The following is a 17,249-nucleotide window of genomic DNA, read 5'->3' as shown; positions in this document are numbered from 1 at the left end:
TGGCCAGCCTGGGTGAGGGGCTGATGGCTATTTGCAGGCTGGCCACGACCCCAGCCACCCAAGCCCCCAGTGGAGGCTGGCTGGAAGCAGGTATCTGGGATTTATTTATCTTCTATAATTGAAACTTTGTTGCCTTTAGCGGAGGCCGCAGCTGTCCAGGCAGGCGGGAAGCTTGGCTTCCTCCATCGCCGGGGCAACCAAGCCTCCTGCTTGCTCCAGCTCCATGGCTGCCGGCCGCCATCTTGGTTGGGTTAATTTGCATATAGTTGCTCTGATTGGCTGGTGGGCGTGGCTTGGGGCGTAGAGAAGTTACGGTCAATTTGCATGTTTCTCTTTTATTAGATTAGATACTCCTGTCCTTTATGCCTGAGCTAAGGCTACCTTAGATAATTGCTAAAGATGAGTATCAGTTAATAAGGCCTTTCACAAGACATGGGTCTGAAAACTAATTTTTTATTTTGAGCCAGATGTTACTTTACACATCTTCATTCTATTTGGTTGTAATGTGAATTTTTATATGAATTTGGTCTTTGAATTACTTCCACTATAAGAATCTTTCCCCGCTTGTCTTTTGGCTTACATTAAATTAATGCTGTTTTAGCATAAACTATCCGACTTGTATTTTTTTTCCACTTTGCTATTTTTTCTCAATTTATTATAAGTTGTTAGTGAGGGTTAAAGTTCCTATATGGTTTCTTTTCCTCAGAAAATGGCTTATAAGGAAACTATGGAAGTTGATTCATTCAAATCAGAACAAATATCATTAGGTGAAGCATAAACATTTCTGCAATATTTTCTTGCTAAAGAGTGAGTCTAAAAGAAGGTGCTGATTCCTTTTTCCCACATTCTGTGCATCTAACCCCCTCTCACAGTGATGTTGGTGTGGGCTATCATATGAATGTGACCAGCGAAGCTTCTTCCACTCACATATCAGGTACCAGACATAGTCTCTGTGAGCTCTATTATATCACTGTTTTCATTTCCTGTACAGTGCTTCTAAGTCACCCTGCTGACTAAAGGGTTGCCCGTCCTTTCTGCATTTTATGTAATAGTGGCAAGTATTATATTAAAGAGTATTATATATTATAGTATACAAATATTGTAAAAAGTATTATATAAAAAGTGTTGTATATTTCTGTTTTATAATGGATGTCTGTGTTATAATTACATTCTTATGAAAACAGCTATTAATTTACATCGAACATACTTATCATTAGTCTAGTCTTTATTTTCCCAATATCTCTCTAAGCAAACAATACACGCCAGTAGCACATTCTTTCTTGTTACCATATGTATCAGAGATACAGATAGTCAAGGATAAAGGGGTGTTTTCTAGGACCTCTGATTAACCCTTATTAAATACTCATTCACATGACATCAAATGAGTAAAAAAATACTAATACTGTATTTGTGTTGGGAAGGGAAAACAGATTTGGGGTAAGGTTAGGAATATGTATTTACCCTCTGGAAGAGAAGGGACTTGGGCCTGAGTTGAGTGATGTCTGGAGGGAAATTATCTACTAGGAATGGTGGACACAGCCTCTTCTGTGCACTGTAGATCTCAGGCCAAGTCTTCAAGCACCCTTAGACGCCAACCAGGGAAACAGAAACTCACCCATGACCCAGGATGATCCAAATTAGCTTCACATGCAAGGTCAGATAAGTAGATTAAGGGTAATTTTTGGGATTTTACAACACTCTAGATATCTCCCTAAATGACTGTTATGTGATGTTACTCTTAGATGGCAGGAGAAAAAATACCTAATCATCCCACAACGAGGTTATCTGAAGGAGGTGACATTTATTATAAGAGCTTCAATTAAATTATAATCTGTTTGGTCAATCACATACAAAAGACTGATTATTAGATTTTTTTTTATGTTTTGGAGGGAGGTGGGCAGGGGAAGGGAAGATATTTGACATCTGGAGTTGGGAGGAGAGTGATTGGTAAATGACGCCTCTGAATTCGGTTGAATAGAGGTTACAGAAAGAGAAGGCCAAGGATTCAGATGGTGAGCAAAATGCTTTGCAGTCCTGCGAGGAGGGTCCTCCTTTAACTTCAGTGTGGTGGGGACAAGGAGAAGACATGCACTAAGCCAGGGGTCCTCAAACTTTTTAAACAGGGGGCCAGTTCACTGTCCCTCAGACTGTTGGAGGGCCGGACTATAGTTTAAAAAAAAACTATGAACAAATTCCTATGCGCACTGCACATATCTTATTTTGAAGTAAAAAAACAAAACGGGAACAAATACAATATTTGTATTTGCATGTGGCCCGCGGGCCGTAGTTTGAGGACCCCTGCACTAAGCTATTTGAATCATCCCGCTGCAGGTTTGGGCAGTCCTACATTGTTGGATTTGGAAAGTTCTTTCTTAAAAGCATGATTTCCCTTGTTTAAATGAAGGAGATGGAGCTCCATTAATTGGTGCCAATATTTAGTTCACTATATAGTTCATACAGTATTATTTTCTTGTATCGTTTTACTCTTTTTTTTTTTTCGAGTATATCCTAATTTTATTTATTTAATTTTTGAACATGCTCATTTTTTGGACAAAGAATTGCATGTTTAAATATATTTTTAATATTATCTATAGCAGTGGTTCTCAACCTTGGCTGCACATTAGAATCACCTGGGAATCCTTCCAAAATCCCGATTCCTGGGCCTCATCCTCCGGAAATTGCTTCCCTGTTATGGGGTGGGGCCACAACATTAGTAACAAAGAAACAGAATTTCCGGAGGATGAGGCCCAGAAATCAGGACTCCAAAAAGATTCCCAGGTGACTCCAATGTGCAGCCAAGGCCGAGAACCACCGATCTATAGATATAGTATTTCCAAAGTAAGCTTCAATAATAGATCCATTACAAATCATTTCACTTCCATGCTCCTCTCCAAGGGCAGGTTCCTGCCTGAACCTCGCCCTCCAGGAAACAGCTGGGGGAGGGCGCAGCCGTTTCCAAGACGACTGCTGCAGGACTGACTCTCGTTTTACTCTTGATATATGAGTGTCCTTGTCTGATGCAAAATAAATTGTAAATGGAAGCCGTAATAAGATCCAATATTTGATTAGGTATTCACTCTTTGAGTCTCTACCTAGAATCCTGCTGCCTTTCCAGTTTGCAGACTCTTCTAGAAAATTCTAGATCCTTCTAGAGTATTCTTGATGTGTTGTTTCTGAATCTACTACTACTTTATGTTACAGTATATACTATGCAGTTAAAAATCTAGTTGCCTCTCTAAAATCACTTAAATAAGTAGTTTTCCATACTGCATTAGAGGAAATAAAATTAAATTCTTCCAGATGATAGAAGGCAATTACAATAAAAGTATAAGGACTTTTGGAGTGCAGTCATTTTTCTTCATCACTGTTGTCAAAAGGAAAATTTGGATATCTATAAGCATGCCACTGTTCTTAGTATTGCACACTTTTTTGGAGCCTACTCAGCTTCAAGACTTTGAATCAAATTACACCTCTACATTTTCCACCTTACTATAGTATTTTGTCATTAGAATAAAGCCAGAGCTTTGTAGATTTGGCCACTGACCTAGGACGAAAGTTGTATAAGATATAAAAATACAACCAATTTCTCCTCTTTGTGGAGGAAAACTCTTGGAACACCTTCAACTTGGAGCATTTGGTCATCAAAATAAGAAAACAAAACCTAACCATGGTTATATAGTTTACATATTTCTTAAATTCCCCTAATCACTGCTTTGGAATCATCCAGATGCTCTCTGGGTCCATATTTGTGTTCAGTTTAATTACATTAAATTATTTTCTGAAATTAAAAGGGGCTGTTTATTGAATTCTCCAGTGTTGACTCCTTTTGTAGACTGCTGGCAATTTTTAATCAAAATATTTATTCTTCATAATTCTTATACTTACAGAGGTTAGCATTGTCTATATCCTCCCCTAGGTTGAACTAAAGAGCTTTTTTGTAATGTAGTATGCTTTGTGTGAGATTACTTTTCTTAAAACAAGACAGTTGCTTTTTCTTCAGGTCATTGTTTGAAAAATAGACTTGAATATATCTGCCAAAGGTTTGCCTTTATTTTAACTGTGTGTTTTTTGTTTGTTTGTTTGTTTGTATTTTAAGTTGACATATATATAAAGCTCTCTTTTCTACCTTAGGAGCTTTGTCAGTCTTTGGACTTGGTAATATCTTAATCCTGCTTTGTGGTATAAACTTGGTTTTCTTTAATATTTCTTCTCTTCTAGAGAAAAATGAATATGATCTTTAAAAAATTGATTTTAGAAAAGAAGAGAGAGAGAGGGGAGGGTGAGAGATAGAGAAAGATTAATGTGAGAGAGAAACATCTATCAGTTGCTTCCTGTACACACCCTGCCTGGGAATCGAACCAGTAACCTAGATATATGTCCTGACCAGGAATTGAACCCGCAACCTCTTGGTGTACAGGACTATGCTCCAATCAACCAAGCCACCTAAGCAGGGCAGTAAGGTCTTTTAAAAAGTCAGCTTCCACCCAGCCAGTGTATCTTAGTGGTTGAGCAATGACTCATGAACCAAGGCGTTTATGGTTTGGCTAGATTCGCAATTAAGGCACAAGCCCAGGTTTTGGGCTTGATCCCCAGTAGGGGGCATGCAGGAGGCAGCCGATCAATGATTCTCTCTCATCATTGATGTTTCTAGTCCTCTCTCCCTCTCCCTTTTTTTTCTCTGAAGTCAATAAAAACATTAAAAAAATAAAATTCAGCTTTCACTTTTATGATCAGAAAGGGAAATTTAATTATATTTTTAGATTTTGCAATTTCCACTTCTCTGCTGCGGTTCTTATCCCAGCATCAAGAAGGGTTCAGGAATCTGGAGAAGGCTGTGCGTAGATGTTAAATAAGAATCCAGAGACTAATAAAGAGTCCGGAGACAAGATATAATTTTGAAAGGCATTGGGGGTCAGAGGAGCTTAGCTAAAGGAGCTAAGTTCTAAGGTCTTAAAGTCTAAGGTCTTATGTTCTCCCATCCCCAGGACCCCATGCTTTTTATTAACACAATTTGTCCTGAGGCAAGGCAGAGATATACACTTCAAAGGGTATACACAAGCATTGTCAGAATGGAAGAATTAGCCTACTGCTGTACAGGTGTTTGGCCAGTAGGAGGCAATAACATGTAGATTAAGATGCCTTTTAGCTGTCTGACAGCCACAATCAATTTAATGTATCCTATTCAGGTTTGGGGAAATGACTTTAAGCCATTCCCAGATGCAGGTGACTACATGTTGAGTCCCCAAGTCTCATCAACCCTTTGATGAAACTCTTGAAATTATGACATGCTGGAATTGGTCTCTGGCACTTCTCACTATAAATTATTGTTGCTATCAAATAGAAACCCCATTTGTCTCATTCTCTTACCTCCAGTCTCTATCTAAATAGTTTCCATTTGTATTAGCACTTGGGCTCCTTCCCTCCTCTGCACTGGCTTCACTTACATATATAGTTTTTTATTTTTTTCTATGATGTTTTAGGATTCACTTAATGTTTATTGTCTTACAGACAATATCTTGCATGTTTTTCTCATTTACCTGGCGTGGAGTTGAACTGGAATATATTTGTATAGATAAATGACACAGCCCTGAATTCTACAGTGATGTTTCGAAGGCTTTCAGTGTTCATGTCCTTTACTTTTTGCAGTTCTGATTCTATTGAATGAAAGAGACAAGGTGGTCAGAAAGGTAGTAGGTAACCTGAAAGAGTACCATGTCACAATAAAACAAAAAGAGCGGAGTTTAAAGAAAATGGTAGTGAAACACCAAATCAAGTGCTAAGAGAAAGTTTTGGTAATGAAAGTCATTGGCACATACAACATCTTTAGCACAATTTGTTATAGATTATTCTTTGGAGAAATCTAGTGGGAACAGTAATTGGAGATGCAAGACTACTTCCCAGAATGGGCAGGATCACTGCAAGGGCTTGGGTAGCCTCAACTTGGCCATATTTTTAAAGAGATGAGAAAGAATCAGTAGAGGGTAAAAACTGCCTGTGTACAGAGATAGGAAGGAAGCAGGGAGAGGAGGCAGGGAAGATGGCATTTTAAAAATCCATGCATCAAGAGTTCTTTCTCTCTGAGGCACAGAAGGGAAGGTAGTCAGGCTTGTGGGTGATATTGGAAATTTTCAGATGGAAAGAGGAAATGAGTGTAGGCAATTTCCATATGCTCAGTAAAAGTGGCCTAAGAGGTTTCTTGCTAAGATAGAGTTCAGGCTGGGAACCTCCATCTTTGACAATAGTTGCCTGGAGAGAAGCAAAAAAGGATTACAAAACTTACCGAGAAGTGGCAAAGGCTCAATGTTGATCAAGGCACTCTGCTTGCAATATTTCATCGACATTCTTTGACTTGCAAGGAAAGTTTTTTTCTTTCTTTCTTGGTTTGCATTAACTTTGTGAATTGTTATGGAACAGAGTAGGAACAACAGCTTGGTACAAATGAAATAATAATAATATAATAATATCTATTGGCTTTATATATTTTTGTTACTTTTTCCTGAGTTTAGATTGGCGCCGCCTTTAACTGAGAGAGCCCAACACCATCAATATAGGTGTGTGTTTTGTTCTGTTTTGTTTTTTTTTACCCAAGTTGAACTTGACATTTTTTCCACGTGCAATTTTGTACATATTGTAAATCAGGGCAGTAATCAGGCTCTACTTTACCTAATTGCACTCTTTCTTGCAACATCCACTGTCAATTCTTGCCACTTTCTGCACACTGTGATATCTGTTTTTCTGCAATGCCTTTGGCTCAGGAGACTTCTTCACCTGACAGGTATCTCCCAGTCTCCCACAAATCTTGCATACTTAACTGGTTTTCATCTTTCAGGACCTTGGCTTCAACTTGACCTCCTTCATAAAGCTGTCTAAAGCAATAGCTATTTCCCCTCTCTCTCTGAGTAGTGAATTCTGCTCAGTTCAAATCCTTATTTTTATATTTCTCTGTTTTCTTAGGTAGACTGATTTTCCTGTGGGAAGGACCATATCTTATATTTCTTTTTGACCCATTCACCTTACCTAATACCAGGCAGGGATTAGGTATTAATAAATGTTCATGTATTACGTTGTTTGTAACTGGCATTTTATTTTCTTATGGTGACTCCAATACTTGATATTTAAAATCTGTACACTATATATTTGTTTTTTATTGTATGCTACAGATAATGGTTGCTATAATGAAATATTTTTTCTTTTTCAGGTCCGCTTAATAAGCTTTATTAACTTATTGATTTAAAATATTATTTTTAATATAAATGTTATTTTCCTTTCTTTATTTTCATGGTTTTGTACTTGCTTGGTTGGCCTTTAAGGATGTCATGGTAACCTGCCAAGGAATTTGTGGGTTAAGGTGTTCTTTCTTCCCATTCCTGAAATGTTTTTCAGCTATTATTACATTCTCCTTTACTCTTTTTTCCTCCTGAAGTTCATCTCTGATGATATAATTATACTTTTATGCCCTGAACTTTTACTATTCCTTCTCTTATAGGCAATATAAAGTCATGATTTGTCTGATAAATTTAGCATAAAGAAATACACTGATAATGTTATATGTAATAACTTTTCTTTTACTTATCTTATAATTTGATTGTTATTGGGAAATGGTAATTAGCATGACTCATGCAAGCCAAGGAACTTTGTATTGGATAAAAAAAAAAAAACAAACACAAAGGAAATGTCTAAGTTGAATAATACATTCATTACAAAATAATTGCAAAATGTATTTATTAATTTTTTACAAAATAAATACATTTATCACTATGCTACATATGGCATAAACATATGTATTTGTGTTTATCTTAGGAATCAAACAATTTGAGTCCAGTTCAAGATGGAACAAGGATACCTCAGATTGACAGCAATAAGAGCAATAACTACCGGATTGTGAAGGAGGTTAGCAGAAGTGAACTATTTTTCTATGGGTTAATGCTTGCATGGTAAAGAATTTTTGTGCAGCTTTTATATTAAATGTTAGGTTTGTTATATTTACTGCTCTTCTTTTAAAAGATTTTGATTCGGCTAAGTAAACTCTGCATACAGAATAAAAAGTGTCGGAATCAGCATCAACGGCTACTGAAAAACATGGGAGCTCATTCGGTGGTGCTGGATCTTCTGCAGATACCCTATGAAAAGGTTAGTTCTTAGCTACTTGTTTTCTTTAATTTTTTATTTTGATACTATTTTAAACGTATAGCAAGGTTACAGTGAACTTTTCCCCTTGAGCTATTTGAAAGTATGACTCCGATCTGATTCCCCATCACCCTCAAGCCCTTCAGTGTGTATTTCCTACAAACAAGGACACTCTTCTACGTAATCAGATGATAGCCTTCCAGATCAGGGAGGAGTTTGACACTGAACTGCCACTTAATCCTCACAAGCCATTCACATTACTCCCATCATTTTACGAGTGGCCACTTGACAGAAAGATCCACTTGCGAAACAGGTGCTGTTGGGTTGTCCTGTCTATTTAAATCTCCTGATGCTGGGACTTTCATGACATTGACATTTTTGAAGGCAGACCAACTTTTGGGAGGACTGTCCCTTTTTTTGGGTCATCTGATATTTCCTTGTGATTAGATTCAGTTGTGCAGCTTTGGCAGGATCTTAAGGAAGTGACCCAAAGTTCTTCCCACCCCTTTCTGTCAGGCGGCACACAATTCTGGTTTGTCCCCTTGTTGTTGAAGTTGCGTCTGCCAGGATTCTCCACTGTGAAGTACGCATTTTTCCTTTATCACGAATAAGTATTTTGTGGAGAGTTTCTTTGAAACTATGTAAATATTCCCCCCTTTAAAATATTTTTTTTTACTGATTTCAGAGAGGAAGGGAGAGGGAGTGAGAGAGAGAAGCATCAGTGATGAGAGAGAATCACTGACCAGCTGCCTGCAATCCAGGCATGTGTCCTTACTTGGAGTCGAATCTTGACCCCCTGGTTCATAGGTTGGCACTCTACCACGGAGCCACACCGGCTTGGCTAAATTTCCATTTTTAATCACACTTTCAATCTATTCATTTATTTATTTCTACCAGTATGGACTTGTAGATGCTTGTTTTTCTCAATGGGTTATCCTAGTTTTCTAGTATTATTTATTTGGATTCTCAGATTGTTTCAGAATTAACCAAGGGAGTGAGCCCTGTAAGCCAGTGTCTCTGTTCTCTAACATGTCCCATCATTCTTTGCTATTCTGCACATTAAAATGTCCCAGGCTCACCTTGCATTCTTCGTGCTTCAACTCATGAACGAGAGAGTGGGAAAAAGTAGGGGAGAAAGCAAAGAGAAAAAGCAAGAGGTGGAAATAAGAGACAAAGTTAATAGCAAAAGTAGGAGCAGAGAGAGGGAAGAGGAGAGAATGAAGATAGGGTCACAAATGCATAGAGAGAGAAATTTAGAGGTGGGGGAATAAAAAAAAAAGTAAGTATGGAGGAGAAACAGGCTAGGACAAGGCAGGAAGACAGGGGAACAGAAGCAGAGGAGTAGAAGAGGCAGGAGGAGGAGGAAGAGGTGTGGGACAAGCAGTGGGAAGGGAGAAGGTTGAGAAAGAGGGGGATATAGAAGGTGGGGAAAGAGGAGAAAGAAAATAAAATCCCCAGGAAGATCCAAATACATAGAAATACTGGGAAACAGGGAAAATCCAAGAAAGGAGAGCAATGCGAGGAATTGGAGGGTGCAGTAGAGAAGGGGGGACCAGAGAGAATGTGGAGCCCAGAGAGAGAGGGAGGGAGCAGAGGAGATGTGAGTCAGAGGCAGGAGAAAGAGACAGCTATACACAATGATGGGAAAACACAGTGGCAGGCAGGAAGGTTGGGGAGAAAGGGAGGTGAAACAAAGAGGGGGTTGAAAGAGTGAAGGACAACTGATAATAGGAGGGTAAATAAAGAAGCGAGAAACATCTAGAAAATGGGGGAGAGGTGTTCTGTGGGGATAACCAGGAGAGGTGAAGAAACAAAAGAGGCACAGAAGATGTCGAGTATGAAACAGTGGCAGAGAAAGAAGAAGGGCATGTGTGAAAGAACATATTTCTTGAGAGTATTTTTGTTCTGATCTGTTTCTCTGTTTCATGGGCCACTCTTTAACTTACAGAGTGATGAAAAGATGAATGAAATAATGAACCTAGCCCATACGTTCCTGCAGAATTTCTGTCGGGGAAATCCACAGAATCAAGTTCTCCTTCATAAACATCTGAATTTGTTCCTAACACCTGGTGTAAGTATTTTAGTGACTTCTAATATTTATAGTAAAGTGTCCATCAAATTTAATTTAGCAGCATTGATGAATAGAATTTTATTCATCACCTCATTTTTATTTTCCTAATAGGGGAGGGGTTCTTGCCCTAAAAGTGAATATCTTTTATTTCCATTAAGGAAACAGTTAAAGAAACTTGAAAAATTACACAAGTTTTACCTGCAGCTGAAGATTTTATTTATATGTATATAGTTTAATTTTAGGGAAAAGAAAGAACTAACTCTACAATGCCATGAGTAAGATACATATGAACAACTCAAAGGTAGAGTTCACTCTGCCCTGTAAAATGTGGATCAGCTGATACTAAGGAAGAGCTGACTTTGAATAACCAATCATTAAATTATTCTCAAGAATACTGTTGCCCACATGTTAACCTGTATGATAATCAGCTTATTTTTCCAACTAAATTTGTTTGTGAGCTCAGATTTCTTTTCATGGTGAGTGATCTCGCTGTATTTTGTCAAAGTCTTGCACAGAAAACTCACTATAGTTTTGCATAAACTATAAAACTGATCATAGGCAGAGGCGCTCATCTATTTACTGTAGAAAGAATAGAAAGTTGACCTTGTCAGAATCACAAGGGCACGGTCCTCTCTCTTTAGCTCCTTGAAGCAGAGACCATGAGGCACATCTTCATGAACAATTACCATCTGTGCAATGAAATTAGCGAGAGAGTCGTGCAGCATTTTGTGCACTGCATCGAGACACACGGCCGCCACGTGGAATACCTGAGGTTTTTACAAACGATTGTAAAGGCAGATGGTAAATATGTGAAGAAATGCCAGGATATGATCATGACAGAGGTATGTTCTCGGTTTGCACATTACCCACTTCACTCAAACAATATGATCAAATAAGTGTTTTCTGTTAATTTAGAGCGAGGGAAAAAAAGATTCTGGAAAATAATTTAATCATGACTACTTAAGCACGAATATGTGTTGCTTACCTCTAGTGAAGTAGCATAAGTTGATTTTATAATTTTCTAAGAGCTTTTCTTTTTCTTAATGAATATGTGTATTTTAAATAAAGGTAAAAATCCTACAAAATGTTGTAGATTATTTAGAATGAAAGTGACAACATTTTATAGTTTCAAGTTTTCAATGTATAACGAAAACGGGTTAAACTCTGCTTTTCCAGTGCCTTTATCACGCTTCCTGAAATCTCAAATGGGTGTTCTCTGCTACTGTTTGCAGAGGGCTTTGAAAGGAATTGAATTCATAGAAGTTATTCATCAGTGATTTATCACAAGTGAAAACTTAGCTAATTAGAGTAAGTTAAATGTGTAAGGAGACCAAATGAATGAAGTACTGACTTTATTTGGCCATTTTCATTGTGATGTTTGAAATTGAGTGAGATTTATGCAATGAATAAGTGACTCGCTAGGAACCAAGGGGTATGTTAGAGAACTGAGAGTTCTTTGAGCCCATTTGGGTCAATCATTGCCCTGTGACCTAATGGCTTTCTAAAGGCCTGTATGGATTAAGACATCTTTCAACCATGGGTACCAAAAAGTGATGTAGTAGATTATATTGTTTGGGGGGATTTGCACAACTATGTACCTTAACTTTTGCATTGAGGGTGATTTCTATATTGATACAGTATGATGTGGACCCTGCCTGGGAATTGAACTGGCAACCTTTGGGTGTGCTAGACAATGCCCAACCACCTGAGCCACACTGGCCAGGGCAAGGCTTTGAATTTTTAATGTAAATTTTGTTGTTAAACATTTTAAGGAACATTTTAACTTGTGATATTTACCATTTTTCTTATCTACATTTACCTTTATATTAATTCTTCATTGACTAGAAGTGTGTGGGAACTAATATGATTTTGTATTATGATTATCAAGGAAATAATTAAAATAGGAAAGCAGCAAATAGTTAAGCCAGTTTTATGACACTTAGAAGATGAAATGTTCCTAGGTATAAAGAAGTGTTTGTAATGTTATATTGTGTTTAAATACATATTTTTGACACATATACATTCTCTTTCAACAAAATTTCAAAGCTAATTCTTATCAATTTAAATGTTATTAATTTAAATAAAACAAAAAATTATATAAGGTGTGTTACCTACCAAAATATCTCACATTGGGGTTAGACATTTGCTACTTATATAGACAGTAACATATTATGGATTTTGAGCAATAAAAAACTACCTACTAGAATTCTCCACTAAAATTATATAAACAAAAGAGGAAGGAAAATTTATATCCTAAGAGTTTATTCGTCCCCCCCCTCCTTTTTCTCTTTATTTTTCCTAATTCTGCTTTTACATTTATTCTTTACTGATGCTCATGACACTGGAATTTCCAGATTATTATAGAGTTGCATTTGGCTCAATGTGCTGGCTTTTCCATGCTGTCACTATTAAAGGAGACGGGAATATTTTATTCTGCTTTATTACATTTACACTTATGAGATTTCCTGTGCTTTGACATTGGAGTCTTTCATTGCAGTAGAGGGAAGTAACTTTATTTGAACATTTTGCATGTTTTATTTCAGTGGGTAACTCACTGATGAACAATTTACCATCATTGTGTCACTTAATTCTTACCCCATCCACCGTTCCCATATCCCCCCTGCTGGTTTTGGTAGAGTTCATGATTGATCTCTGAGCACCTGACTAGAATCCTTTCGCCATCCTGCCTTGGTATAGTTCTGCTTTTGCAATGTTAACTCGGTTTTTGCAAAGAGATATACGTTTCCAATTAGAACAAGCCTTTGGCAGTAATTGCAAGGATGAATATTTGGTCTGCTATGTAGACTCTCTTGTTATCATTTCAGTTGATAAATGGGGGTGAAGATGTGCTGATATTTTACAATGATAGAGCATCATTTCCCATCCTTCTCCATATGATGTGTTCAGAGAGAGACCGAGGGGATGAGAGTGGCCCCTTGGCCTACCACATCACCCTGGTGGAGTTGCTGGCAGCTTGTACAGAGGGGAAAAACGTCTACACGGAAATCAAGTGCAATTCCCTTCTGCCCCTGGACGACATAGTGAGGGTGGTGACCCACGATGACTGCATCCCCGAGGTAAGCCTGGCAAAAGCTTAGCAGCTATAGAATTTTACTAATTTAAAGTAAGTGCCAGAAGTCCCTTTGCCACTACTTATAATGAGATAATATATTTAGTCAAGGAATTGTGCTTAGTTATATGATTGTGAAAATTTAAAAGAGCATTAACATGTTTCCTTGTTTAGTTCTTTTTAAAAAAATATATTTTCATTGATTTCAGAGAGTAAGGGAGAGGGAGAGAGAGATAGAAACATCAACGATGAGAACACTGGGGATTGAGCCCCCAACCTGGGCATGTGCTCTGCCCGGGAATCAAACCGTGACCTCCTGGTTCATAGGTCGACGCTCAACCACTTAGCCATGTCGGCTGGACCCTTCTTTAGTTCTATAAAAGCTATGAAAGGTGATAAACCTTTTTAAAGTATAGCCATTGGAAGCTACTGTAGGAGTCTCTGAATTCTAAATATGACCCTGTGAACAGAATGAGAGATTTACTTGTAGCTTCTAGTATATTCTTGAGAATGAAGAAGACCCTTCATAAATAATTCGCAGTCATTGGTAGGAGAGGCTTGGATGGGGCTGTAGGCTCATCTGTTGGACTCCGAAGGGTTACCTGGCTTTATAGAACAGATGCGTTCTTGGAAATATGGACACGCATATTTGCTTTATTCACACATCATCTTTTACCCTCTGTCCTAGCTTGGCTCTGGTGATAGGGAACAAAACTCATTAGAAACTGGTTGTCTGCCAGCAGGATTAATGAGGCTTCCAGGAATGGACATTGTAATGTCCTCTTTTTCTACTGTGCTGTATTATTGCAAAGTTCATAAATGTGTTACTCTGAACGTGATATAAATCCAAACATTTTAAAGCATAGTCACTTCAGAGGTATCAGGTGAGGTTAACTTTCCTACTTGCAAATCGTCCTCTGTAGTAATGATAGACTTAAAGTATATATTTTTGTGGAATTATTGGCACCTCAAACCAGAGGTACTTCATGCCCTGATTGGTTTGAAATAAGATGCAAAGAAAGGAAGCCTATGGTAGTGAGTAACTCCGTGGGTTCTGTCTTTACCGGAGGCCTGCTCCTGCCCAGGTTCCTACCCACACACAGCTCTCTCTGACCACACACTCTGACCTCTCACATTCTTCACTCTCCCTCCTTCAGATCTTGATTCAAGCATGACTTCTCCAAGGAAGACTTCCCTGGCCTCCTGGAGTAGATTCTATCATTTGAAGTTTGACACTTGAATTTTATTAGCTAATAAATATCTGTAGCCCTCATACCCTCTCCCAAGATTATAAACTTGATGAAGTCTAGGTCTACAAACAACTGAGGTCTAGAAACAATGAGGTCTGTTTCTGTTTACCACTATATTGGCTGAGCCTAAGCCTACACTTAATAAATATGTTTTGAATGAATGGACAAATGATTTAAAGAATGAATCAGAATCCTGGACCCGTTACTTTGTAGCAGTTCGACTGGCTCGTTATTAACCTTTCTAATCTTCGATTTCCACAGTTTAAAGTGAAATAATTATAGTACAGATCTGATAGGGTTGTTGGAGGACGGAATTAAGTAAGACATTATATACAAAATGCTGAAGGTGTTTGACATGCAGCGAACAATGGGTACATATTAGCTGCTGTCAAGGTGATTATGATAATGCATCAAATGGCTCTGATGTCTCCCTACCCTGTGGTCAGTCCTTGCACAAGAACCCTGTCACTGAAAGTGTATCTTGGACCTTGGTCAAGTAGGAATAAGCACTTGAGGACATGAATGCTGACTCTGTGTTACTTATGGTTCTAACTTGGATTCCAGGAATCCCCTGAGGTTGTTTACATGATTTCATCTACAATAATAAAAGTGTAATATGCTAATTAGACCAGACGTCTTTCCAGACTACCTTCCGGACGAAGCCAAAATTAGACCAGACGTCCTTCCAGACTACCTTCCGGACGAAGCCAAGGCAGCGGGGGCCAAGCCCCTTGCACGAACTTTGTGCATTTGGGCCTCTAGTGTGTGTATATATAAACTATATATATACACAGACACACACACACACACACACACAGACACACACACACACATACATACATACATACATACATTTTCTGGGGAGATTTGTAACAGTCTTCCTATTTTCAATAAAAATAAAGAAAAGAAGAAAATGGAAAACAAAAAAACTACTGCCTACACATTTTAAAAATGGTACAAGTTGGTGAGATTCATCCTAGTCCTTTATGAGGAATTTCGCTAAATCTGGAAAGGAATTTTACTATATCTTAAAATAATACAATTAATTTTTTTGTTTGTAAACTGTGAACCTGTTTCTTCTCAGAAATAGTAGTTTCAATATTTTTGAATGATGATAAAGTATTATTTAGTCCATACATTTAAGCATTTTATTAGAACTCTCTTGGTTACAAGTGACAGATACCTAACTTCAACTAGTTTAAATTTTTAAAAATTCAGGAATTTTGTTGACATCTCTATTTGGGAATTTGAAGGATAGTTAGTTGTTCAGATGGATCAAGAGGTTTGGGCAATGTCAGCATTCTCTCCATCTCTTGTTCCCTTTTTCTTTGTGGTTTTGCCTTATTCTCTTCTGAGCATAATTTTCCTCCACATGCCTGGAGAAGATGGCTTCTTGGAGTTCAGTTTAACCTTGTCCCACTTTAGCAATGAAGTAGAGGGCAGGGGAAGGGGGAGGGAGAGGGAGAGGGAGAGGGAGAGAAAGAATATGGCAGAGTCAGAGAGAGCAGGGGAGGGAAGGGAGAAGAAGGAGGAGAAAAAGAGGGGAGAGGGAAAGGGAGCAGTTTTGACTCCTAGTGTCTCAAATAGATAGACTTGGTTTAAGACGTCTGGGCCCAGGAGAATGGAATACAAGGTCACATGTTTACCCTAGCTTAGGGGATGGAGTGTTTTAGTAAAAGAAGGGAGTTGGGATTGCTTTCTGGGTAGACACAAAACATACCATAATGTATTATGGGAACTAACACAGATTTTATTTAACTTTTCATAATTGATATTTGAAAAGGAACAATGAAGAAAACTCATGTGCTTTTGTATTTGAAACTTGCACAGGTTAAAGTTGCTTATGTGAATTTCGTTAATCACTGTTACGTTGACACTGAAGTGGAAATGAAAGAGATTTACACAAGTAACCACATTTGGAAATTATTTGAGAACTTCTTGGTGGATATGGCAAGGGTAAGTCATACTTTGATCATTAAACAATACTTCATGTTCAGTTGTCTATACACACACACACACACACACACACACACACACACACACACACACACGAGGCCCGTGCATGAAAAATTCATGCACTGGAGGGGGTTCCCTCAGCCCAGCCTGCCCGCCTCACAGTCCAGGGCCCTCAGGGGCAGGAGGCAACCTGGCGATCAGGGAAAGGTGACATCCCCATCACACCTCTGCTGCTGCCACTGCCGGCAGTGCAAGCCTTGGCCAACCCTGCTTGCCTGAGCCTCAGTCAGTGGAAGGTGCAGGAGGACCCAAGGCCCCCAGCAGGGCTGAGGGGACTGGGCGCTGCCATCTTGTGGCTGTGGGCACTGCCATTTTGTGAGGGCATGATGGTCAATTAGCATATTCCCTCTTTATTATATAGGAGATATCTACACTAATAAAAGAGAAACATGGTAATTGGTGTACGACCGCTACCCTTTTCATTGGCTAATCAGTGAGTATATGCAAATTAACTGTCAGCCAAGATGGCGGCCGGCAGCCAGGCACTGAAGCGAGCAGGGAGGCTTGCTTGCTGCAGACTCCAACGTTCCCAGCCTAACTTGCCCGCCTCTCAGTTGCAACTCTAAGCAACTATATACTATGTTGCAAATAAGAAGCTAAACAAAACCCCAGAAAAGGGCTTCCATTCAGCCGGGCTCGGACCGCAACATTGTATCTATGTTTTCAGCAGCGAGGCCTCAGAGCTAAAGCTGGCCCAGAAAAAAAAAAAAAAAAA

At 38.6% G+C, this 17,249-nt stretch overlaps 1 protein-coding gene across 7 annotated transcripts in view; it reads left to right on the top strand.

The window, feature by feature from the left end:
• Positions 1 to 17,249, top strand: part of ITPR2 (inositol 1,4,5-trisphosphate receptor, type 2) — a 401,602-nt gene that overhangs the window by 152,815 nt on the left and 231,538 nt on the right. For all 7 annotated transcript variants that reach the window (XM_014544263.1, XM_014544267.1, XM_014544268.1 and 4 more), the window contains 6 exons: positions 7,801 to 7,890; positions 8,005 to 8,130; positions 10,076 to 10,198; positions 10,840 to 11,040; positions 13,024 to 13,275; positions 16,349 to 16,474. In XM_014544263.1, coding sequence (XP_014399749.1) covers positions 7,801 to 7,890; positions 8,005 to 8,130; positions 10,076 to 10,198; positions 10,840 to 11,040; positions 13,024 to 13,275; positions 16,349 to 16,474 — 918 coding nt within the window. The remainder of the gene's footprint in view (positions 1 to 7,800; positions 7,891 to 8,004; positions 8,131 to 10,075; positions 10,199 to 10,839; positions 11,041 to 13,023; positions 13,276 to 16,348; positions 16,475 to 17,249) is intronic.

The sequence above is a fragment of the Myotis brandtii genome, unplaced genomic scaffold (genome assembly GCF_000412655.1).
Source record: "Myotis brandtii unplaced genomic scaffold, ASM41265v1 scaffold358, whole genome shotgun sequence".
In the NCBI taxonomy this organism is placed as follows: domain Eukaryota; kingdom Metazoa; phylum Chordata; class Mammalia; order Chiroptera; family Vespertilionidae; genus Myotis; species Myotis brandtii.
Note: the sequence above shows the minus strand (reverse complement) of the source record. Positions and strands in the feature narration are given on the sequence as shown.